We start from the raw sequence: 25639 nt of genomic DNA on the forward strand, positions 1-25639 counted from the left end.
AAAGGAGAGGAAGGAAGGACACAAACCCTGGCTTCAGAAGACTTTTGAAACAGCACAGCAATCTAGGGCTGGCCTGGAAGGGATCTCAGAGGTCATCTTCTAGTCCAACTCCTTGTTCAAGCAGGAGATCCTTACAGAATTATAGAATAGCAGGGTTAGAAGGGTGTATGTGTGTGTGTGCGCGCACACATGGCTGTCAAAACTCCAAAAACAGGTCAAGTAGTTCTGGGGAGGTCAGTTATAAATTAGAACGCTTGCTAAGCAACCAGCCATTAAGCGAGGACCACTTGTATTTGGTTTGCCAGTCACATGGCCACCAAGCCATGCCCAGCTGGTCACGTGATCAGCAAGCCATGCCCAGCCAGTCACATGACCACCAAGCCACACTCACAAATTAAGCCACGCCCACAGAACCCGTTGTTTAAACATTTGAATCCTACCCCTGCAAAAAAGTGAAGACAGCTTTAACCCACATTGTTTGTAATCCACCATAAGTCAGCCAGAGTTATAAAATGCCCAAGAAGTGAGAAGAGAAAAAAGGTAATATTTGTCACTTCCACAATGCTTCCATTTTATACCCACTTTGGCCCGTAATATTTTAGGTCCATAGAGAATGTTTATAATTCCCAAGTCCCCAAGTCTTGTTAAGTCATCAACCTCCGGTAGATCAGTATTCCCAAAAAGTGAAGACAGCTTTAATCCACATTTTATACCCATTTTGGCCAGTAGATGTCCTCCTTGCTCCTTTCTTCTCTTCTTACCATACTTTATATGTCAATGTAAGAGGGGAAAGACATTTTACGTCCCCTGTTTTAGCCCAAAGTTCAGGAAAGTGACTCAGTATAATTACGAATTGTCTATATCCCAAGTTAGTTCTATTCTGATCTTCTTTAACAAGTTCAGTCTAACCCAGTCACTCTGATTTTTTTTATAACAACAACTCTCCCTACACACCTTCCTTATTGTTATGGATCTGTGACTGCTCTGTATTTTTTTCTCACCGCTTCAAAAGTGGAGAGAGAGAGAAGAGATTCTCTTCCCTCCTTCTCTCTGGAGCCCCCCTTTCTTCTTAAATCAGCATAGTAATTTCACTTACTTTGGTAAGAGTTTGAAAAAGGTCTTTATCCAGGCCCAATCCACTGCTTCCTTCTACTTTCTCACCGCTTACTCTGATCAGCGGTCATTGCTTCGCTTCAGCCATTAATGGCCATCTTCTTCTCTGCCTTCTTTCAGGAAGTATTTCTCCTGACCAGCAAAATGGAGCGCCATCCGTTTGTGATCTGCGGAGAGCCCAACCTCTCCCGTTGCCCCTACAGGGTGGCTTTGGCTCCGAAGAGCCTCTGGGACAGACAGAAACCAGCTGTGCTCCGCAGAAATCCCTTCCGCACACCCGTTTAGGACAACACCAGCTGGCTCCTCCGTAGCATTTTTAATTCTCGGTTTTCTATCTTGCCATACAAATTTTAATATCATCTTATTTTAATTCTTCAAAATATTCCCCCCCCCCCCCAGCTTTATTGGGATTGTCTGAAACAGGTACAATAATCTCAGCAGAATATTCATCTTAATTGTAGCTATTCTACCCAATAGGGACAATTGTAGATTTTTCCATTTTTCCAGTTGTGCATTCAGTTTATCGTAGTTATCTTCTTTGAGGGATACACATCTTGCTATTAATTGAACTCCTAAATATTTAACTTTCTTATAATCTGCATGTTCATCATTCTTGTAAATTCTCTCTTCTGTTTATCTGTGAAGTTTTTAACCAATATTTTCATTTTCTTTTTGTTTATTTTCAATCCTGCAACTGCACCATTTTCTTCTATCTTGGCAATTAATTTAGGTCTTGTTTCCTATAGGCCTTCTAAAATGAACACCAAATCATCAGCGAAGGCCTGTAACTTTCTTTATTAACTCCTCCTTCTTTATTCTCATACCTTTTATTTCAATATCTTGTTTATTTTCAATCCTGCAACTGCACCATATTCTTCTATCTTGGCAATTAATTTAGGTCCTGTTTCCTATAGGCCTTCTAAAATGAACACCAAATCATCAGCGAAGGCCTGTAACTTTCTTTATTAACTCCTCCTTCTTTATTCTCATACCTTTTATTTCAATATCTTGTCTAATGTTAATATGCCTTCTAAGGTTAATATAAATAACTATGGGGATAAAGGACAACCTTGCCTTGTCCCTTTCATTATATTGAAATTCTCAGTGAATAGTCACCTTTGCTGTTTGTTTATGGCAGGGGTACTCAAACTTTAAACAGGGGGCTGATTCACGGTCCCTCAGACTGCAGGGGGCCCCGGACCAGCTGGGTAGGCATGGCTAGGTGGTCATGTGACTGGGTGGGCGTGGCTGGGTGGTCATGTAGCTGGGTGGGTGTAGCTAGGTAGTCATGTGACTGGGTGGGCATGGCCAATTTAGCAGTCCATTTTGTCCATTTTCTAACAAAATGAAATTCAGTGTAGACAAAAACAAGGTTTTACACTTAGACAAGAAAAATAAACTCTACAGGTACAGATTAGGTGAAACATAGCTCAATAGCAATAACTGTGACATGGATCTTGGAGTCTTAGCAGACAATCACTTAAATATGAACCAGCAGTGTGTCACAGCAGCCAAAAAAGCCAATCCAATCCTAGGCTGCATTAGCAGAGGGATAGAATCAAGATCATATGAAATGTTAGTACCACTTCATAAAGTCTTTGTAAGATCACACTTGGAATGCTGCATCCAGTTATAGTCACTACAATATAAAAAAAGATGTTGAAACTCTGGAAAGAGTGCAAAAAAAGAGCAACAAACATGAGTAGGGGGCTGGAGGCTAGAACATATGAAGAACAGTTGTAGGAATTGGATATATATATATAGTCTAGTGAAAAAAAAGAGTAGGGAGGTAAAATGATAGCATGGCAATGTTCCAATATTTGAGGGGCTACTACAAACGAGAAGGTCAATTTATTTCCCAAAGCACCAGAAGGCAAAGAAATAATGGATAGAAATTAACCAAGGAGAGAAGCAATCTAGAATGAAGAAGAAATGTCCTGACAGTGAGAACAATGAACTAGTGGAACAGCTTGCCTTCAGAAATTGCTCAATCACTGGAGGTTTTTAAGAAGAGACTGAATTTGAATTTGTCTGAAATTGTATAGAGTTTCCTGCTTCAGCAGGAGGTTGGACTAGAAGATCTTCAAGGTCCCTTCCAACTCTGATGATGTTCTATGTTCTATGATATCATGGTGCTATTACGGTGATGGGAGGGGCTTTATGTTATATAACAGTTGCTGCTGCTGATTTAGAATAATCATTCCATTTCCTTTCTCTCCTCTTCTTTCTCCTATTCCTTCCACCTCTCCTTCACTTCTTAATTTGTTGTGGGGAGTCCTTCTTTAATGACCAGCCACTTGGCATATGCTGGAAATTATGAATAATCCCCCCAGAAGTACTTACAACTTGTTTTTGAAGTTCTAATGGCTCCACCCACCCACCCCCATCAAGTAATCATATTTTTGGCATTTACTAGCTTCCAGTAAATTAGCTTGCATTTACTGCTGTTACATGACTACCTGTAATGTATAATAGTAAGTAACATATAGTAATTGTCAGTGTATAAGAATTCATAAACTGGAATAGCCATGGGAACAAGTCAGCCAATGGGGACTGTTTGGTGACTAAAACACAGAATTTTGTTGTGTGAGTCATGTGAGACGGCTTGGAGCCTGGGCGTGGTTTAGCATAACTGTTCTGTGTATAAGAGAATTCATTTTGTTTTTGCTTGAGTGCTTCTTCTTGTACTTGCTGCTACTACTCTCTCTTTTCTCTGAATTATTTGCTTGTGTGTTGGCTGGATCACTACAAACTCTGACAAATTATGGGCCCAGAGCACACCCAGCCAGTCAAAACAACAGTAAGACTGAACTGTAATCAAGCTAAGGGACAGCCTGCATTATAAACAAAAGAGAACAAGGCTAAGAAAGCTTGCAGAATGGCTGTTGATTTCAAGGAGAGCTCTCTGCCTCTATTGGGACAGAAGAATTATATTATTTGGGCTGCAAAAAATTGAATGCTTCTTGAAGGCTAAAGAGCTCTGGGATATTGTTATTAATCCATCCCAGGGGCCAATAGCAGCTGCAGATCAAAAGCAGCATGATAAGGCACTGGCCTACATCATTTTAAGTTTGGAAGATGAACAATTCTTGAATGTAGCTGATTTAAAAACTGCAAAGGAAGTTTGGCTGAAATTGAGAAGTGTGCATGTGAGTGCATCAGCATACAATATTGTGCAATTATCAAGACAATTGTACAGAGCCTGGCTACTACCATAAGAGAGTGAAGAGAAGCATTTGCTGCACATGCAGGCTCTGTTTATTGAGTTAGAACAACGTGGAATGCAGATTCCTGAATCTCAGAAAGTGCTGTTGGTCTTAAACAGTCTTGATGAAACATGAGACACTGTTTCAGCCATTTTTTAATGCAAACCAGAACAGGAATTATGTATGGAAGCCCTTAAAGCCTGCTTGATTTCTGAAGAAGACAAACGCCATTTTAGTAGAAGACACAAGGAGAAATTCCTGAGGGGTGTAAGGCCCAAGGAGCAAGCAAAGACTGGATGTCTGCAAAGACTAGAGTAACAGAAAAGACCAGATTACAGCCAAGCAAAGATTTTCTAAGAAGGAAGAACAGGAACAATGACAGTGTTTCATCTGTGGTGATAAGATTCATTTAAAGAAAGACTGTTTTCAAGGAAGAAAAACAACAGATGGACAAGCGGCTGTTGCAAAAGTTAGCTATTGTAATAGCACAGACAAATAGACAGTGGGGCTAGTCAAACAACTGTTAATAATTTCAAAACTGTTTTTTAGAATGGATCCATCTGGAGGAGATGCAGTAGCCTTGGCAAAGGGCCAGAAGGCTAAAGTCATAGGAAAAGGCAGTGTGCTGATTCCATGTTTCGAGGAAAAGTTTAGTAACATGTGTGCCTGAAATGGAGTGTAATTTACTGAATGTCTCTAGTCTAGGGTTCGAAACCACATTTATAAATGGGAGATGTCTCATAAGAAGAAATGGGAGTGTATGTGCACAGGGCGTAAAACAGGATAATCTTTATGTGTTGCAGGGACAAAAGATTCAATGTGCCCAAACATTTGGAAATGTGGCACAACATGATTCATGCATTCATCTCTTGCACAGAAAGCTTGGCCATGCCAGCTTCAAAATTTTGCAAAAGATGCAACAGTTTCCAGAAGGTTTAAACTTAAAGGGGTGTAAGGCATACTTGGACTGTGCCATATGTAAATCATCAAAGTCCAAGCATTCCCAATAAGCAAGAGTAGCACAAGGCAGACAATAAGAGCTCTGGAGCTGGTAGATGCAGATTTGGTTGGGCCAATGCAAGCCAGTTTGGGAGGAGCAAAGTATGCACTAGTCATAGTGGACAAGAAGCTGAAAAAAGGCAAGAAAAGATATCAGGAGAAGATGATGACTCAGATATGAAGCGAGAGGGTTGAAACACAAGAGCAGTTAATGTCACGCAGGTCAGAACGATGAAACAAGGGGATTCCACCTGACAGGTATTCTGCTAGTGAAGTACAGGTGTGTAAGGTATGGTATGACTCAAGAAACTATAAGGAAGTGTTGTGACTGGAAGGTTTGAGCCTGCTGTGAGCTTTGAGTCTGATGTATCAGAAGACACAGGTTCGAGTGATGAGGAAGGTTTGGCATTGGAATTGGAGCCTGCTCTAATGAGAGATGCAGACGTGAGCCAGGAGGATGAGGGAGTGTCGGAAACACCATCCTCTCCAGAACCTTCCACTTCAATCATGCCTCAGGTGTCAGCAGCTGATCCACAGAACATACCAGAGTCCTTGAGTGATGACGAATGTTGGGTTAATGCAAGGACTAGACACAGGTTGAGACGTCAAGGACAATTTGAAAAGAAACGTCAAGTCAGAGACTAATTAGAGAGACTGACACGCCCCTTCAAGGAATATAAGGAGGCGTGTTAGTTAACGGTCCTTGTCTGGATCAAACTTCGTTAATTACTGTGCAGCTTTGAAGAAGCCCTCTGTTCATGATTTATCTTGCGGCTCGTTATCTCGGCTTGAAGACAGTTTCTGGGAAAGCTGCCAACGACGATTACAGAGACAAGTTAACTCTGTGGTTTCTGGTATTATTTGTTCGTGTTTATTTCTTTGGGACATTTGGACTCTCACTTGTGGCTACAAGTGAGACAGAACATTTTTGATCCAGACCTTCATCCCATCTTCTAACCAAGATGGACCAAACACAGCTTGAGCAGCAACAGCAGCAGATTAACCAACTCCTGCAGAATAGCCAGGTATTGCAGAACCAAGTCACCCAGTTGGTTAATCATCTAACGCTGATGCAAGCTCCAGTTAATCCCCCTGCTCCCCCCCCCCATAGGAAATGCCCGGTAGCTGTGCCGGATAAATTCTCTGGACAGCCTGAAATGTTCCCGGCTTTTATGGGGCAGTGTCAACTGTTTATGTCTTTACGGCCAGAAGATTTCCCTGATGACTGGGCTCGGGTGGGGTTTGTTATTAGTCTTTTGTCTGGTTCGGCTGCAAGATGGGCAACTCCTCTGTTGCTGCAAAATAGTCCTTTATTAAATGACTATCAGGGCTTTTGGCACCATTTATGTGTTATGTATGAGGACCCCATAAAAACTCAAACCGTAGCCAGACGTTTAAAGGACATTCATCAGGGGAAACACCCTTTACAAGAGTTTATTGCAGAGTTTCGTCTGCTCTGCTTGGAATGAGGCAGCCCACATGGATGCTTTTCAGGAGGGTTTGGCAGAAGAAATTCAAGATGAGTTGGTGCATGTGGAGCCGGCTCTAACCCTGGATGCGCTAGTGGTGCAATGTTTGCGCATTGACGCCTGGCTTCAACGGCGCAAGACGGCCAGTTCCGGAGCCGCCCTCCCACTCACGGCCGCAACCTCCCGTACAACTACCGCCCCTGGTACCCCATAATGCCGTGACCAGGATCGAGGAACCAATGGAGTTGGGTGCGCTCCGCCCTCGGTTGACGGCACAAGAACGCACGCGGAGATTTCAGGGAGGCCTGTGCCTGTACTGTGGAAGGTCGGGACATTTTGCCAGTTCCTGTCCTGGTAAATGGAGGTTCTTATGGTTGGTGTTGCTTTTAGCATTGGAGTGAATTTATAGTGTAAAAGAATTTATGTTTGCTTGATTCATTTTTGCAAATGACCCTGCAGAGGCATGAGGCCACCAAGCCATCACTGTTTTTGAACTCTGGGATGAAGCTGGAAATGTCAAGTATTTCATCAGGGTTGGTTGATGTTTGATAGTCACTGATGATGTTGCGGACAATTGTGATGTCATCATTGTCATTGTTGTTCTCTAGACCAAATAAGATGGCGTTTGGATGCTTCCGTTTGCTCTCGACAGCTTCTTTGATGAGGATTGGGATATCATTATTTGTTGGATTTGTGGTTTTCTGTGGATTGGGTTGCGGTTGTTGGGTAGAGATGTTTGTAGCTATTGGATGTTCGGTTTTTTGTGTTGTGTCTTTTTTTCAAGGTTAGTTAATCTTTCTTTTAAAGTGTCCAGGGATGCTACTATGGTGTCAAGGGATGTTATTCATGTTTCTATGGTATCAACTCTTTCAAACAGGGCAATATATTTGTCCAGTTTGGGTCTGCATGATGGGCAGAAGTATTGAAATGCATGATTGGATGATTCTAGAAATTGCATCATGTTTTATATTATTGTATATAAAGAAGTATATAATGAAGCCTGCTGAATTATTTGCTAGTGTGCTGGCTGTATCACTACAAATTCTGACAGTAAATAGCATGAAATATACATATGGCCTGTTTTTATAAATATTTAAAATTAGAGACCCTACAGAAGATTGCATGTCTACCAAAAATACTTCATAGTATATATTTTAATATTATTTTCATTTTCCTGTTTTCTTGAATTGTTTGATAATCATCAGGAATACTCCTAAAACAATCTTTGTTGTTTTTTCTCCTTAGAATATGTAATGCAGCACTGGCAAGAAGATTTTATGTTTGGATACCAGTTTCTGAATGGCTGCAATCCTGTATTAATTAAAAAATGCATAGAACTACCAAAAAAGTTCCCAGTGACCACAGAAATGGTAGAATACAGTTTGGAGAGAAATCTAACTCTGGAGCAGGAAATAAAGGTATCTACTTAGAATAGACAGTTATTTCAGTGTTTAGCTATGAAACATTTTACAAATGTTGTAGAGGCTGATTAAATTGTCTAGGAGAAAAGTGTTTTCCGTTCTAATGCAAAAATATAATTAGCAATTGTATGATAGCTAGCTCTCAAATAAAAATAAGAATGCCTAATTTTAAGAATATAACATCATCCATGGGTGTAAACCTTAGCATTACTTACTTTCTAAGTATAGAACAATCTTAAATATGTGTAAAGATAACCCAGTTTCCTAAGATATAATGAAATTAAAACTTTTAGAGTATAAGCCTTAAAAAGTACCTTGGACATCATCTAGTCCAATGCTTTTGTTAAGTACAGAAGTGCAGAAATCCACTGATACAGCATCCCTAACAGAAAGCCACCTAGCATATATTCAAACATTTAAACATTTCTGACAGACAATCCCCATAGTACCGTGTTAGATAATATATAGTATAGTTGTATTACCATTATACTTCTCATCTTTTCTACTATCTTCTCTTATTGGTATCTTATTATTATATTACTTTGTTGTTTGTATGTACACTGAAAGTTTATGCACTGGAGAAAAATTATTTGTATATCCAATCACACTTGGCTAATAAACTATTTTGTTCTAGTCCTAGTCTAGTCTAGTCTAGTGTATCCCTATCCCATTCCATTGCATTGCATTCCATTGTATTATCTGAACAAGTTTGTTCCAATGTTGAAAAACTACTTATTACTTATAATTACTTGGAAACTATTCCTGATGTCAGGAAAACTTTTCTTTGCCCTAGTTCTAAAACATCTCTGAACACTTCTGCTCCATTTTCCATTGCCCTAAACAGAATATTCTAAATAAGCTGTGTTCCAATGGGAAAATCTTGAGATGGCCCAAGTATTCTGTGTTTAGTATGAAACAAATCATCCCTCATAAAGACAGTACAGAAATAAAAACAGTAGGAAAGTCAGAACAAAAAACATTTCCTGATATTTTCAGAGATATACATGAACTCTTTCATCAAGCTGAAAGAATCCTTGTTTTGCAAAGCTGCACTAGTTCCCGGTAGGCTTTGAGGGGCAATTAAAGGTGCAGATATCACTTATATGAAATGAAGGCCTTCTCGAGACAAACTTAAAACAGGGAAGATAGTGATTAATTTTTCAAGACAGAGAACAAAAAGTCAAGAACTCTTGTAAATTGCAAAAGATGGAGGATAAAAATGCAAAAGATGGAAGATAAAATGGATAACATCCAGGAAATAATTATGTCAACTCATAAAACATTTTGTATACACATTTTATAGTTGACAACAGAAAGAAGGGGGGACTTTCAAAGAGCAGATGGCAATGTGGAATTGAAAGTACATTCCATTAATATTTTCTTCAAACACTGATTAGATGACTGAAGCTTTTGCCGCGCAAAAAATCTAATTGGAGAGCATGATTGATGACTCTTGGTTATGGACTTTTTTGATTGGATGATAAACCCAGAGGGGTGGGGGTGGGGGGGAAAGCAGGATCAAGGGTGACAGTGAATTATGTATCTCAGAGTTGGCTATGCCCAGGTAAATGCTGGATGTAGAATGCTACCTTCAAATAAATCTTTTTTAGTTTTGGGAGTGTGGCTCGAGGCTCATGATTTAATTGGAGTAACTGCTGGAATCCTGACAAATTACTAAAAGTGAGCAACGAATTCAGAAAGTAGAAGAGAAAACAGAACAAACAGATAAGAAAGTGGAAGAGATGGACTATAGGCTGACCTAGGTAGACAATGACCTTGAGTGATCCATAATTATGCTAAAGATGGATAGAGCAAAATATTTTTGAGATTTCAGAATATTGAGCAGGAAAAAGGGGAAGATGTTGCTGAAAAAATGCTAGAATTGTTGGCCGATGCATTGGAAGTAAGTAAATGGGAAATGTTTGCTGGAATGGATGAAATATTTAGAATACACACAAGGTACGCAAGAAGGAATAAACTCCCCAGAGAGGTACATGTGAGATTCTCAAAGAAGGCAATAAGAGCGGAAATTCTTCAAAGAACAAGAGATGACTCATAAAGGGAGAGAAATAGTAGTCCTGGCCGGATACATTGCGTCGGCGGGCCGTAGTTTGAGGATGGCTGCAAAAGACAAAGCAGAGCAATTCTACTACCAGTACTTTGCATCATATGAGGAAAAAGGGAGAAGAGAGGAAATAGATGATAAAAAACAAGAGGAACCATTAGGCAAGGGAAGTACACAACAAGAAGAAACTGAAACAGCAAAAGGAAAGAAGAGAACAAGAAGGAGCAAGAGCAGAAGAACAGAGAGAAGCAAGAACAACAGCAAAACCTATCTATAAGTAAATGATGGAAGAAGAAACAAAATTATTATCAATTAATATAATTGAACTGAATTCACCTATGAAAAGGAAAAGAATTTAATAAATTAGAAAAATTAAAACTAGATTTGATTGTCTTCAAGAGGTCGACATTAAAAAAAACAATACAGTAAATTACTGTAATATCCTAAAATTGGGAAATTATATTTTTCATTAGCACAACAAAAAAGGCATGTGGCTTTCTATATTAAAGAATAAAATGCTAGACAAATTTTTGCAGATGAGGATGGGAGAATATTGATGGTGGAGGTAACAATGAAACATAAGCAGATGCTCTTGATAGCGATATATGCACCAAACAATAAACAAGAAGAGTTTTATGGAAAACTCCATTAAGAAAATTATAGAATTGGAATGTGAAAATATCTGTGTGGTAAAAGATTTCAATGCAATTGTAGATGCAGATCTTGATTATAAGAGTAGTAAAACAGGTAAAAAAGTTAGGAAAACACTCCCTAAAACTTTCTTTAAAATGACAGAAGAAATAAGTATTCAAGATGTATAGAGAGAAACACACCTCAAGAAAAATCAATATTCATTCTATTCAAATAGACATATATCTTGGTCAAGAATAGATATGGTATGGATGTCATCAGAATTGAAAGCATATGTGCAAGAGATAGAAATAGAATCAAATGTTTGGGCAGATCATAATCCAGTCAAAGTTGTATGGAAAGGACAAAAAAGAAAATTGAGATGGACACTGAACCAAGCAATATTGCAAGATAAGAAATTTATACAAACTATCGAAAAAGAACTGGACTTTTTCTTTAAAGAGAACAGGAAAGGAGACCTCTCTGCAAACTATATGGGATACTGCTAAAGTGTATACTTGGGGATTAATCATAATATACATGAATAAGAAAAATAAGAAGAAACAAAATAAAAAAGTGTTAGAAGAACATAAAAGATTAGAATTAAAATTACAGAAAGAACCACGAAAAAGAATTTGAAAAATCAAATGGATTTAATAAAGCATAAATTGAATTTATTTTTAAAAAATTGGCACAAAAAATCAAAAGTGTGACAGAACTTTTTTGAAAAGGCAAATAAACCAGGAAGATGGTTGGCATATATACTGAAAAAAGAGAAGGAAAAAAACTTGATACATTGTCTAATGGATGAGAAAGAGACTATTACCAAAACAAAGATAAAAAATAATAATTCAAGGGTATTACGGGAAACTGTATGATCAGGAGAAAACCCCCAAAAACAGAATAAAACAATATTTGGAACAATCTGAACTTCCTAAAGTACCCGAAACAGTTAAGGTTATGTTGAACGAGCGAATAATTATGATGGAATTGACAGAAGATTAAGAGACAAAAGACTAATAAAACGCCAGGGCCAGATGGGTGACCGGCAGAATTTTATAAACATTTACAAGATGCATTAGGCCCAGTTATGTTGGAAGCTTATAATGAAGTTCTAGCAGCAAAAGTACTAAATTCATGGATGGAAGCAAATATTACTCTTACACCAAAAGACGATTTAGATTTAACACCGATAAAGAACTATAGATCAATATTCTTATTGAATGCGGACTACAAAATAGATGCTCCAATAATAGCAGAGAGATTAAAAAGGGTTTTGAATGAATTTATACATGTAGATCGGAATGGATTTCTGCCAGAGGCAGATTAAAAACAATATGACGATGATGTTAAACACATTGGAGTATTATAAAAGACTATTAACTTTAGAGTGACACGGCCTTCAATTAGGTTGGCATGCTTTCTTATGGTATGGGAAAAATAAGATACATAGTTATTTTCCAAGACATTATATTAGAAATTAATTACTATCAGTATGGGTAAAAATTAAAGAACAATATTATTTGAAAATACCTGTCTGGCTTTCCACAATGGAAGCATTAATATATCATAATGTTGTTAATATGGAAAAAATATAAGATATAAAGATATTTTGAATGAAAAGGGGGAATTAAAAACTAAGCAAGAACTGAATAGTCAAGGGATGGATATAGCATGGTGGCCACAAGTGCAGATACAATCTTGATATGAGAAAAATGCTAAAATGTATGGTTTTAATAAAGAATTGACAGAATTGGACCAGATATTAACTGAAATGGATGAAAAATTAATAAAGAAAATATATAGGTATTAATTACACATCAAATTGGAGAAAAGAAATAGACAAAACCAAGGATGAAAACCTCCTAAAATCCATATGGGTCATTATAAAAGGGAAAAAATGACATTGCTATAGGCGTATACTACAGGCTACCCAATCAAGCAGAAGAAAAAGTTGAACTCTTTGCCAATCAATTTAAAAATGTCTGTAGGAAACATACTGTCAACTTTTCGACTAGTGAACCCAATATAAGGAAACACTCTCAGCAGGTTTGAATTTCCAAAAGTAAAACTTTATTGGTTACACCATTTTGGTACTGAAGAAACAAAAGCAGCTCTGGTTTTTCAAGTGCAAATGCTTGCCTAGTTAAACAATAGCTCCCACTTCTCCATACCCCTGGATGATCACATTGTCTAATTATGAGATGTCCATCACTTTCTCAAGCACTTGCAGTGTTGATCTTGATGGATGCCAAGCTCTCACGATCCACATACACATTCCCATCATTCCAATTCCCCCTTCCCTCCTCCCAGTTCATTGGCAAGTTTGAAGAACATTAAGGTTTGAAAGAAGCAAAATGATTCAATCTTGACACATACCACAGTAGTAATGGAAGACTTTAACTATCCTGATATCAACTGGGAGACAAACTCTACAGCAAGTGGGAGATCGAACAGATTCCTAACCAACTTAGCTGACAACTTTGTCATTCAAAAAGTAGAGAAGAGAACTAGAGGAAAAACTATATTGGACCCAATTCTTACTAATAGAGAAGAAGTGATAGAGGGAGTTGAAATTACCAGAACCTTGGATGAGAGTGACCATGTCATACTTGGAATTCAATATAATGCAAACACAAGCAACAGAATATAATCCAACCAGTGCCTTAAACTTTAAAAGAGCTGATTTTAAGAAACTCAGAGAGAGACTAAGCAAAATTTCATGGATAAAAATCCTAAAGGGGAAAACAACTCAAGAAGCAAACACTGAAAAATATGATTATAAAAGCCCAGTCCAACACAATACCACGGAAAAAGAAAAACAAGAAATCCAAGAAGAAACCAGCATGGCTGCAGAAAGATCTCTCTGATAAACTGAAAGACAAAAAGGATAAGTACAAAAAATGGAAAGAGGGACACATAACTAAGGCAGAATATGAGCAGATAGGCCGACTCTTCAAAGATGAAGTCAGGAAAGCAAAAAGCTCAGAATGAACAAAGACATGCATCAAAAGTCAAAGATAATATTAAAAAGTTTCTTTCAACATATAAATAATAAGAAAAAAATCCAGAAAACAGTCGGTTCACTAAAGACAGAAGATGTCAAGGAACTAACTGGCAGTAGAGAGAAAGCAGAGCTGCTTAGCTCATTCTTTGCATGTAAAAAGGACAGCCCAACCTACCAAAAACATAACTGTAAAAGACAGACTAGATATAAAAATCAAAATAAGCAAGAAAATGCTTGTCCGATCTTGATGAATATAAATCACTAAGATCTGATGGATTACATCCCAGAGTTCTAAAGGAGCTGGCAGATCTCAGAACCACTGTATCATATCTTTAAAAAACCTTGGAGCACCGGGGAACTACCAGAGGAGTGGAAAAGTGCTGATGTGGCTCCTATTTTCAAAAAAGAAAGGGGGGGGGGGAGAAACGACACAGGAAACTACAGACCAATCAGTCTAACATCAATACCTGGGAAGATACTTGAAAAAATAATAAAAACATCTGTAAACATCTAGAAACAAATAAATCTATGACTAGTAGCCAGCATGGGTTTGTTAAAAACAGATCATGCCAAACTAATCTTATTTCATTCTTTGACAAAGGGACTAAATTAGTACACCAGCGAAATGCTGTGGACATAGTATATTTAGACTTCAACAAGGCATTTGACAAAGTAAACCATAACCTACTTCTTGGTAAGCTAGAAAAATGTGGGATAGACTGTATCACCAGTAGATGGATTTCTAAGTGGCTGACAAACCATACTCAATGAGCAGTCCTTAAAGGTACTATATCTACATGGAGGGAAGTAAGCAGTGCGTTATCACAAGATTCTGTCTTAGGCCCAGTACTTTTCAATATAATCATAAATGACTTAGATGAGGGAATAGAAGGGGAGCTCGTCAAATTTGTGGATTGACACTAAGCTGGCAGGAATAGCCAACACCCTAGAAGACAAGCTCAAGATCTAAAAAGATCTTGACAGACTTGAACAATGGGCCCTATCCAGAGGTGGGATTCAAATTTCTTAACAACCGGCTCTGTGGGCATGGCCTAATTTTTGGGTGTGGCTTGGGCATGTGACTGGGTGGGTGTGGCTTGCTGATTGGCATGGTTTTGTGGTCATGTGACTGGCTGGGCGTGGCTAGGTGGTCATGTGACTGGCTGGGCATGGCTTGTTGGTCATGTGATGGGTAGGCGTGGCTAGGTGGCCATGTGATTAGCAAACCAAATATAAGTGTCCTCACTTAATGGCCAGTTGCTTAGCAAGTGTTCTAATTTATGACTGACCTCCCTAGAGCTACTTGACCTGTTTTTTGTGTTTTGACAGCCATGTGCACGCGCGCGCACACACACACACTCATGATCAGTTACAACATCCCACACAGTCTTGTGACTGAGGTTTTCTATGTTTTTGCCAGTTTCCAACAATTCCTTCTGGTTTCCGGTTAAAAATGCCCATTGGGGAAAATGGACTTATTTAACAACCACAGTGTTTGCTTAATGACCACAAGGTTCACTTAATGACCATGGTGTTTGCCTAACCTGGGGTCTGCAACCTTAAACACTCAAAGAGCCATTTTTCTATTTTCTTTTAAACAAGTCTCTCTCTCTCTCTCTCTCTTTCTTTCTCCCTCTTTCTCATCTCTCTTTCTTTCTCCCTCTTTCTCATCTCTTTTTCTTTCTCCCTTTTTCTTTCTTTCTCATCTCTGTCTTTTGTCTCTCTTTCTCTTTCCCTCCCTCCCTTTCTCTCTCTGTGTGTGTCTTCTCTCTGTCTTCTCTCTCTCTTTCCCTCCCTCCCTCTCTTTCTCTCTATCTGTATGTGTCTCTTGTCTCTTTCCCTCCCTCTCTCTCTGTGTCTCTTGTCTCTCTTTCCCTCTCTCTTTCTCTCTGTGTGTGTGTCTTGTCTCTCTCTCCCCCCCACTTTCTCTCTGTCTCTTGTCTCTCTCTTTCCCTCCCTCCCTCTCTCTCTCTCTCTCCATCCCTTGGGAGGGGGAATATAAGTCACTTTTTTTCAGTGCTGTTCAAATGGAGGCTAAACAAATAGTTGAAAGTCAAAGACTATCTGTATCTGTGGTTTTAACCTTCCAATTAGCATCTAACTAAATTTCAGCTGCATCTCTGCACCAAGCACATAGGATAATTTCCTTATTCCCAAAATGCAGGAAAATAACCCAGGCTCACAAGAAGTTGTATTTCTTTTCTTTTTTTGAAAATTTTATTTGGGTTTTCACAAAAACAAAATACAAATAAAGCATCTTTTTTGAAAATAGCATGGTCCCAGGTTATCACTTCTTCATACAGACACAAAACTCAATTTCATGCTCATTTTTATATTCTATTCCATATCTTATTACCATTTTATATTTTCTACATAGTTTTTCCCCTCTTCTAATTTTCTCAACTTTGTTTTAATTATCTCAATTCAAATCATTATATTTATACTTACAATTTCACATTATCTTTTCTTATTAAGCAAATTTTCCCTGTAGTTACCAATTAGAGTATGACACCTTTATATCCTTTAATTTTATCCATTCAAGCTCTTATTTAAGCTTCAATGTATAGCTTTAAGATTATAGCATTCAATATAATACATAAGTTCCAATCGAATTCTGCTTGGTACATTCTTAAAATAGACACTATATTCTTAAAAAGAAATATATATATATATATATATATATATATATATATATATATATATATATATATATGTATGTATATGTATGTATATGTATATGTATATGTATATGTATATGTATATGTATATATATATATGTATGTATGTATGTAAATCAAACACATTCCATTCCAATTCAATTCTATCATTAATATGCATTAAAATCTTAACATCTTTAACATTTCTTTTCAATTGAATATCATAGTTCCTTGGGAACACTTACAAACTTTCCATAGTTAATTCCTTTTTTTCCATATTTCTCACTTATATTTTTATAAATCATTACTAATAATTAAAAATGTTCCCTTTTAATTCTCTCAATCATTTTAATTCATTTATTTATTAACAAACATCCCACTGCATTACAATAAATATTTTATCCATCATCATATTTTCTAAAGTTATTTCTATTTGTAATATAACAAAGCTATCTTATGTACCTTTGCAGAATCCCTTTTACAATAAAATTTTCACCCATTATCTCTAAACAAACTTATGGTTACAATCCTTATATCTTTTCCCTGTTTCTCCATTTCTTGTTTCTGTCTTTTACAACTTCTTTTCCTTGCCTTCTTCCCCCTCTTCTTCTCCCTCCCCTTTTTACCCCCTCGTCTCTCTACTTCTAACTCTCTCATCTGTAATCCCCTCTTCTGTTGCTTTCTAATATTATACTTATCTTTCAAATTGTTCTTCTACTTTTTGGTTGTTTTTTTCTAATCTTAAACCTTTCACTCTCTTTCGCCCCTTTTCTTTTTTTCCCCCACTTAAAATTATTTGATCATTAAAGATGGCTTCTTTGTCCCAATCTTCTTGTTCTGCAAGCGTTTCTTATTGCTTCTCATAGTTCCAGATCTCCATTTCTAAGAATTGAAACACGAAGCCAAAAGAACTTCTCCCTTCTTGCACATCTTCTTTCCATTTTTTAAGTTCCGTTTTCAGTTCTTCTAAGAGTGATACCATTTTTAAAACTTTTAAACAACCACCCAGTGAATTTTAGTCATCTAGATGCAAAAACCAAAAATCACCAAGTAATCCAAATAATCCAAGGCTGTTTCTACTTATTTCTTTTTTCCACTTTCTCTTCCTGGGGTTCTATTGTTTTGTTACCAAGTTTCCATTAAAATGTATCTTTGAGGAATCTTGTTAAAATTTCACTGTAAGTTCCTTTTAATTACAGTTCCATTCCTTAATTCCAGGCAGTCTCCTCCATTTTTCCAGATCCTGCCCTTCTATTCTTTTTTTTTCTCCTTTCCAGCTTTTAAAAACTTTTAAATGTCCAGAAATCTTTATTATCCCTTTGACTTTTATTTTCAGCTTAGATGCCTATTAATGTCAAAGTGGATTTTTTTTTCCAGTTTCTTGCTTAAGTCTCTTAGCTGTCAGTATAAGGAAAGGAAGAAAAAAAACCTAATCCTTTCCCTTCTCTCTCTCCTTCGCAGCTTCAAAATCTTCTTTGGGAACAATGTTGTTAAGTTTAAATTCCAGGGTACCTTATTTGTTGCTTTTGCTGTTTGACCCGGTCAACCAAAACTTTCTCTTCTTATCTTCCTCCTGCACATTCTTTTCCGGTCGAGTTCTTCTTTGTGGTGGCCATTTCTGACAACTACTACGACCGCCTTTGGGAAAGGGAGTAATGGCCAGCTGGGGAGGAGAGATGCGGCTCTCGTCAACCCTGCAGGCAGTCTCCCCCCTCTTCACCACCTCTACAGGGTGGCTTAGCCCCAAAACCAGCCGGCTCGGGGTGCTCCAGCGGCGAGCACGGATCGAAACCTTGGAGAGACGAGGTTTCGGTCTGTCGCCAAAGAAGCTCAAACCAGAAGTCCCAAGAAGTTGTATTTCTGATGTTTTTCAAGCTTAGCAACTTTAAGACATGTGGACTTCAGTTCCCAGAATTCCCCAGGCAGCATGAGACCTGATCATTTGATTACCCCCAAGTCAGTAACATGAAAGAATTACCAACTTTAAAGATACTGAGCATTGTATCTCTGTATGAATTGATTTAGTAAGATTCCATACTTACCACACTCCTGTCTGTGGTAATATATTTTATTAATCATTTTATCATTTTCTGTAAGGCCTTTGAATACTAGCAGTAAGTCTAGGGAGATGTGGGCATTCTTGGTGGGGGTAGGAGTACCTTTGCTCAGAGTGTCTTATCCTGTTTTGATTCTGCCAGTTTAGAAGGAACAGGAAAATGGGTGAAAGTTCAAGGTACACAGTTGTGCTTTCTCATGGGACTTTCCAAACTTTCCCATGAGACTTTCTGTGGCTGTATGATCTCATCCTAGCAAGGTAACATCTGGGACTTTCCAAGATTGTGTGTTCTCATGCTGGTGAAGTAATCTCCTGTTGAGGTCATTGTTTTCTGAATATGCATACTGTATATTTTGCTTGTGTTTTTTCTCAATAAATACTGCTACCTGAGTTCTCTCAGGGCTGGCATTTTCTCAGACATTTCCCTGTGTCTCATTTCGAATGTCAGTCCACCATAAAGTCTCTGCTTGGACAGAACCATCAAGGCACTTCTATTGGATTGCCCCTTGTACCAAGGCTCTGATTTAATATTTCCTCCTCCTCCTCCCTAAATGCATGGATTGACCTAAATGGATGTTACCTATTTTCTACTGGTGGATTAATCTATAAAATGTAATATAAACTGCCCCTTCATCACAAGGACACAGCTTTACAGATATTAAAGTCCCCCACCCCCCCGCCCACCAAGGGATACTTGCTCCAGGTTACTTTAAAATGCTTCAAAGCCCGGTTCAGCTCCAACAACGCTTCCTGGAACTTCTCCTTGTAGCACTGAGCTCCTTGGCTTTTATTTTGAAATCCAGCACTCTTGGGCTTCAGTGCTGGATTTTAAAAGGCAAGCAGCTACTCAGTGCTACAAGTGCCGGGAAGCCAATAAATTAGTTAATTAAATAATACTTTTAAACTGCTTTCTCTCCCAGCAATCTGGGCTGAAGAAGAATTAAACAATATCTGCTCCTTTGTTTTCTGAATGGATTTTATAGGAAGGAGGCTTAATTTCACACGCACACACACCAGCCACTTCCCACTCAATCTACCTCATTTAGGAAGCATGGAGGATGTTGTCAGCAACAGCAAAACTCAATATCTTTCAAATGGGATAGGTGCAGGTGTGGGGAGGGGAGAAAGGGATTCTTGCTCCAGGCTTAAAGCCCGGCAGCTTCAGCAACATATCTTCAGCCTCATAAGAGGCAAGTGGCCAGGAGGGGAAGGGGCGGGGCCAGCCAGGCGCATGATTTGCTGGTTCTCCGAACTAAGCAGAATCATAACATCCGGTTCTATAGAACCAGATGGAACCGGTAGAATCCTACCCCTGGCCCTATCCAACAAAATGAAATTTAATGTGGAGAAAAACAAAAGATGTTATTCTACGAGGAAGTGCTCCAAGCTAATCTGCAACATTTTAACAGAACAACTTTGGGACTCTTTTTTCATGGATATTAACAAGGTTGAGGATTTCTTGACGAAAAGAGACTTGATAGATATTCCTGAGAAGAAAAAATATTTTTTTCTATGAAGAGAGCTGGAGGAAGTGACTTAAATTTAACGAGTTAATTAGTTAGACTGGATTTTTATAAGCTTGATATATGTATTGAAAGAAAGCTTTAAGGTAGCTTTTTTGTATTTATAAAATTAGTTTGTAAATGTATGTTTTCTGTCCTTCTATGTAACATTGAATAATTCCCAAAGTTTGTAAAATATTATTGAACAAATTTGAAAATAAGAGAAGAAAAATGATTTTATTCCGTGAGGATAAATTTAAGGGAGGGATTTAAATCAAATGAGCTAATTGGATTCATTGGATGTTTATTGTTGTCACATATGTAACTGAATGAAAGCTTTAATGTAGTTTGGGGTTTAAAATAAAAGTTTTCCACCTTTATATATAATATTCAAGAAATTTTTAAACTTTGTAAAGTATCATTGAAGAAATGTTAAGAAGTTTAAAAAGTGCAGAAAAATTTACTGTTTTAAAATTTAGAAAAAGTGTTTTCTCCTTTTAATGTTAAAAAAATCTGAAATAGGGAATTATTTTAATATAAGTTATGGTAGTTTATAGTTTAATGACTAAACAGAAGCATATACGATTTCCCACAACAAGGAGAAACACAGGTGGTTAAATTTTATCCAAAGAACAGAACAGAATTTTGTTTTTATTTGGAATTGCTTGGATTTCGTCTTTGTGATTAGATAGGTTTGTTGCTATAGAAATGGACAGTGTATATTGTTGTGTAAAAGTAAAAAGTTGAGGTTGTAATATTGTTATTTTCTACTGTGCTAAATAGAATTGGAAGTTGCCTTTTTCTTTTTTTCCCCCTCTTTACTCCATGCTTTCTCTTTTTTCCCTTCTCCAAGTTTTCTAATACTTTTTAAAATTTCTCTTTGAATTTTATACTTTGATAAATAAATAAAAATGTATTATGAAGGACCTGGTAATTTGAATTCATCAAGAGTGAATAGATGTTGTCTCATCGTTTTCTTGCCTATTTTGACTTTCTGTATTTTAAAGGTTTACAACAGTAGACCTAACAAGAGAGGATATATGCAATATATGAGGAAACTATGAATGGATAGAAGACCTGGATCCACACTAACTGTGAAAACAGCTCGTTACTCAATGCTTCAACATAGTAAATTCATCTTACAACCTGAGATAAAGCAACTACATATCCCAGACTCAAGAAGACATAGAAGAATGAGTGGATGAGACGGCGGAGCTGGCATCACGGCTGTATGATGCGCGATCTTGAGGCTCCAAGATCGCCGTCAATATCTCCGCTGTTGAACGGTCCCACCAGACCTAAACCGTCCATAGAGATGGTGATAGAGAAGGGACATCCTGTCAATCCCAGGGACACCGCAAAGTCCCTGGTAGATCCAGGAGAAGCCCTTTTTGCTGGCGGTGGAGAGGCAGCCATTCAAGCTGCTGAAGCTGGGACAGTTCCAGAACGGAAGAGATCTGGAAAGAAAGTGTATCAGTTTGGTGAGATGAATTTCTACTTACTATTTTTTGGAGAGAACACCCTAAAACACTTAAAGTGAAATTAAAAGTGAATATAAAAGAGGTCAAGCGGCAAGATTAAGCTAAGTTTAAACTGAAGGTTTTTTTTTCCTTTTTATTGGAACCTGGAATTAGGCAAAAGCTTCTCAATTTTAAACTGGACTGGTCTTCTTTTCTAATTTTTTATTTTTTAAATAATTTGTTTGAAAGTCTCTTTTGATTAAGATTCTTTTTTTTTTAGCTTTTTCATTTGAGGCTTATTTTTTTCCTTTTTTTCTAAAGACTTTACTTTTTAAAATCTATTCCTAGCTTTGGATATGCAAGGGGAAGTGAAAGTGAAGGGAAATAAGTAACACTGCCATCTAGAGGCTTGGATAGAACTGGAAAGTCTGATTTGATTTACCAAAGAGCCTTGGACATTTAGTGGCAGTGGTTCGCTTTAACTGTTTGTTATCCCTTTTTTTTACTTTCCCTCCAGCTGGATTTTTATGTTTGGACTATAACTTTTGATCCAGGATCTAGAGTATATTTCCCCCCTCCTTTTCTTTTGCTTTACCTTTTTTATTAAGGGAAATACATAGACTTCTATTTTTATTTTTTTTATTTTTTCTTTAAATTATTTTACTTTTTCACCCTCTCTTCTTTTTACATTTTTTCTTTTCTTCCTTTTTTATATAATTGGAATCAATTGGATTAAGGTATACAAGTGCCTGAAGATTTTTCCTTTCCCCCTTTTTATTTTTATATTTTTATTGGGGTGGCAGTTGTCTGCTCTTGTTTTTTCTTTCTTCTTCTTTTTTTTTACCAAGTATTACAAGATGGGTAGAAAGACAGCAGCCTCAGCTTCTTCAATACCAACTGCCTCCTCTTCATCATCTGGAGGACGATAAATACAGATGATGTTGCAACAGGAGAAGGAGAAGGAAGTGACATTGCAGATGATTATGCAAGGAATCCAAAAGATACAAGCAAAAATAGACAATATTGAAAAGAAGACAGAGAATATTGAGCAAAGAACTGAAAAGACAAATGAGAAAGTTGAGAATATCCAACAGATGATGATGAAATATGAGGACAGATTCAAGAAAATTGAAGAACAAGATGTACAAAGAGATAAGAAAATTGGAGATATTGATACTCGATTGAGTGAAGTGGAAAGAGACAGGAGCAGATCATTGGGATGGGAAATCGACAGGTCAGAATTTTATCTGAGATTCTGAAATCATAGAAGAAGCAACGGGTAAAAACTTGCTGAAATAATGGCAGAAATCCTGGCAGAAGCGTTAGAGATAACTAAAGAGAAGATGATGGAAGGAATGGATGAAGTATTCCATGTCTATACGAGATACACAATGAGAAATAAATTGCCAAGAGAAGTTCATATTAGATTTACTAAGAAAACTATTAAAACACAGATACTGCAGGTGACAAGAGACAAAACATTAAAGTACAAAGACAAAGAAATTGTGGTACTGAAACAAGTACCAAGAAGAGTGAGAGAGATGAGAAAATAATACCTATTTCTGACTAAAGAGTTACTCAAGAGAGGAGTAAACTACAGATGGTTGATACCAGAAGGTCTCATGTTCACCTGGCAGGAATAAAGACACAGAATTGACACAGTCGAAAAAGCTGAGCTATTCTATTTAGAATATTTTAGAGGAAGGGAGGAAGATACAAGAAAAGAAGAGTCACTAATTGAATTTCAAGAGGAGTGTATAACAGCAATTGAAGAAGAAGGAGCAGTAGGTGGTGTACCCAGAGAGCAACAAGAACCAAGATGTACTAGAGCAACAAATCCTTCTTATAAAGTCTAAAATGGATGAGAGAAAATTGATTACAATTAATATAAATGGACTCAATTTAGCTACTAAAAGAAGAAAAGTATTCCACAAACTAGAGAAATTAAAGTTTGATATAATCTGCTTACAAGAAGTACATATTAAAAAACACGAATGTATACTGAAACATCAAAAAATTAGGGAAATTATTTACAGCATTGACACAATGTAAAAAGAGAGGAGTGGTCTTATACAGTAGAGATACAATCCCCGCAGAACAAATCTATACAGATGATGATGGAAGGATTTTGATGATGAAGATAATGAACAATAATGTAAAAACATTTTTAATAGCAATTTATTCTCCAAATGATAACCAAGAATTCTACAGGAAATTACACATGAAAATAATTGAACTGGACTATGTTAATATCTGTATAATGGGAGATTTTAATGGAATAATTAATGATAAATTGGACTACTAAACACAGAAAACAACAAAGAAAATTAGAAAGACATTGCCAAAATCCTTCTTTCGAATGATAGAGGAAATAAACTTAAAAGATGCATTAAAAGAGAGAAATGTGGAAAATAAACAATATACTTTTTATTCAAATAGACATGCATCATGGTCTAGAATAGATATGATATGGATGTCAGCAGAATTGTTTTCCAACATACAAGAAATTGAAATAGAAACAAGTACTTGGGCAGATCATAACCCAATAACAGTTACATGGAAAGGACAAAAGAGGAGATCTAGATGGACTTTAAACAATACGATATTAAAGGAAAAAGGCTTTAAGCAGAAAATTGAGAGAGAACTGGCTTTCTTTTTTAAAGAAAATAAAAAAGAGGATACATCATTACAGAATCTCTGGGACATGATGAAGGCCTACAGAAGAGGTTTGATAATAGAATACACAAGAAAAAGAAATATAAAACAGAAAAAAACTTTTAAAACACTGGAAGACGACTATAAGAGACTGGAAAAAGAGTTACAGAAATTTCCACAAAAAAAGACATTAAAATTAAAATGGACATAACTAAACATAAAATGGGATTAATGGAAAAAGAGGAAATAGCACAAAAAAGTAAAAATGCTAAACAGAACTATTTTGAAGATGCAAACAAACCAGGCAGATGGTTAGCCTATAAACTGAGAAAGGAAAGAGAATCAAGAAGGATAAGTCAACTAATAGATGAAGAAGGATATGTCTGCTATGGAAATGCGGAGAAGAAAAAAAATATACAAGATTATTGTGGAAAATTGTATAATCAAGAGAATATTCAAGGAGAAAGAATTAAGCAATATCTACAGGAAACGAATTTACTCCAGATATCCAAAGACATTGAAACAATGTTAGAAGGGAACATAATGATGGTGGAATTAACAGAAGCTTTAAAAAAACAAAACATTGGAAAAGCACCAGGTCTGGATGGATTGCCAGTGGAATTTTATAAGACATTTCAGGAAACGCTGAATCTTCAATTACTAGAAGTTATGAATGAAGTTATGTCAAAGAAGAGAATACCCAAAACATGGTCAGATGCATACAGTATACTTGTACCGAAGGAGGATACAGACCCACAGCAAGTTAAAAACTATAGACCTATATCCCTGTTAAACTCAGACTATAAAATCTTTGCTTCAATCTTGGTAGAAAGACTGAAAAGATATTTAAATAACTTTATTCATGCTGATCAAAACAGATTTCTGCCAAAGAGACAAATTAAAGATAATATGAGAATAATTCTGGATACTTTGGAATATTATGAGGCACATCCTGAAAAGCAAATGGCTCTGATATTTTTAGATGCACAAAAAGCCTTTGGCAATGTGAGTTGACGGTTTATGTTATTGCAACTGGAACAAATGGGCTTTGGTAAAAAATTTATCCAAGCCATAGAAACAATATGTATTATAAGCAAACTGCAAAGGTTATGATAAATGAAGAGTTAACAGATTCTATAGATATAAGAAAAGGGACTAGACAAGATTGTCCACTGTCGCCTCTGTTGTTTGTGTTAACATTGGAAGTGCTGAATAGGAACATTAGAGAAGAAAAAGAAATAAAAGGAATGAAAATTAAAAAGGAAGAGTATAAATTGCAAGCTTTTGCAGATGACCTGGTACTTAAGTCTTGGAAATCCAGGTCACAAATAAGGTTAAATATTTAGGGATATACAGTATATAACAGCAAGATGTAGTGCACTGAAGGAGGATAACTGTC

General features: G+C 36.9%; 1 protein-coding gene across 2 annotated transcripts in view; it reads left to right on the plus strand.

Annotated features, from left to right (window-relative positions):
- ALOX5 (arachidonate 5-lipoxygenase) overlaps nt 1-25639 on the plus strand; it is a 154709-nt gene that overhangs the window by 58290 nt on the left and 70780 nt on the right. For both annotated transcript variants that reach the window (XM_026688473.2, XM_087962524.1), the window contains exon 6: nt 8033-8205. In XM_026688473.2, the coding sequence (XP_026544258.1) occupies nt 8033-8205 (173 nt within the window). The remainder of the gene's footprint in view (nt 1-8032; nt 8206-25639) is intronic.

This window comes from Notechis scutatus, chromosome 3, assembly GCF_049901735.1.
Source record: "Notechis scutatus isolate UNSWTSFEM ecotype Mainland chromosome 3, rNotScu1.2, whole genome shotgun sequence".
Lineage (NCBI taxonomy): Eukaryota > Metazoa > Chordata > Lepidosauria > Squamata > Elapidae > Notechis > Notechis scutatus.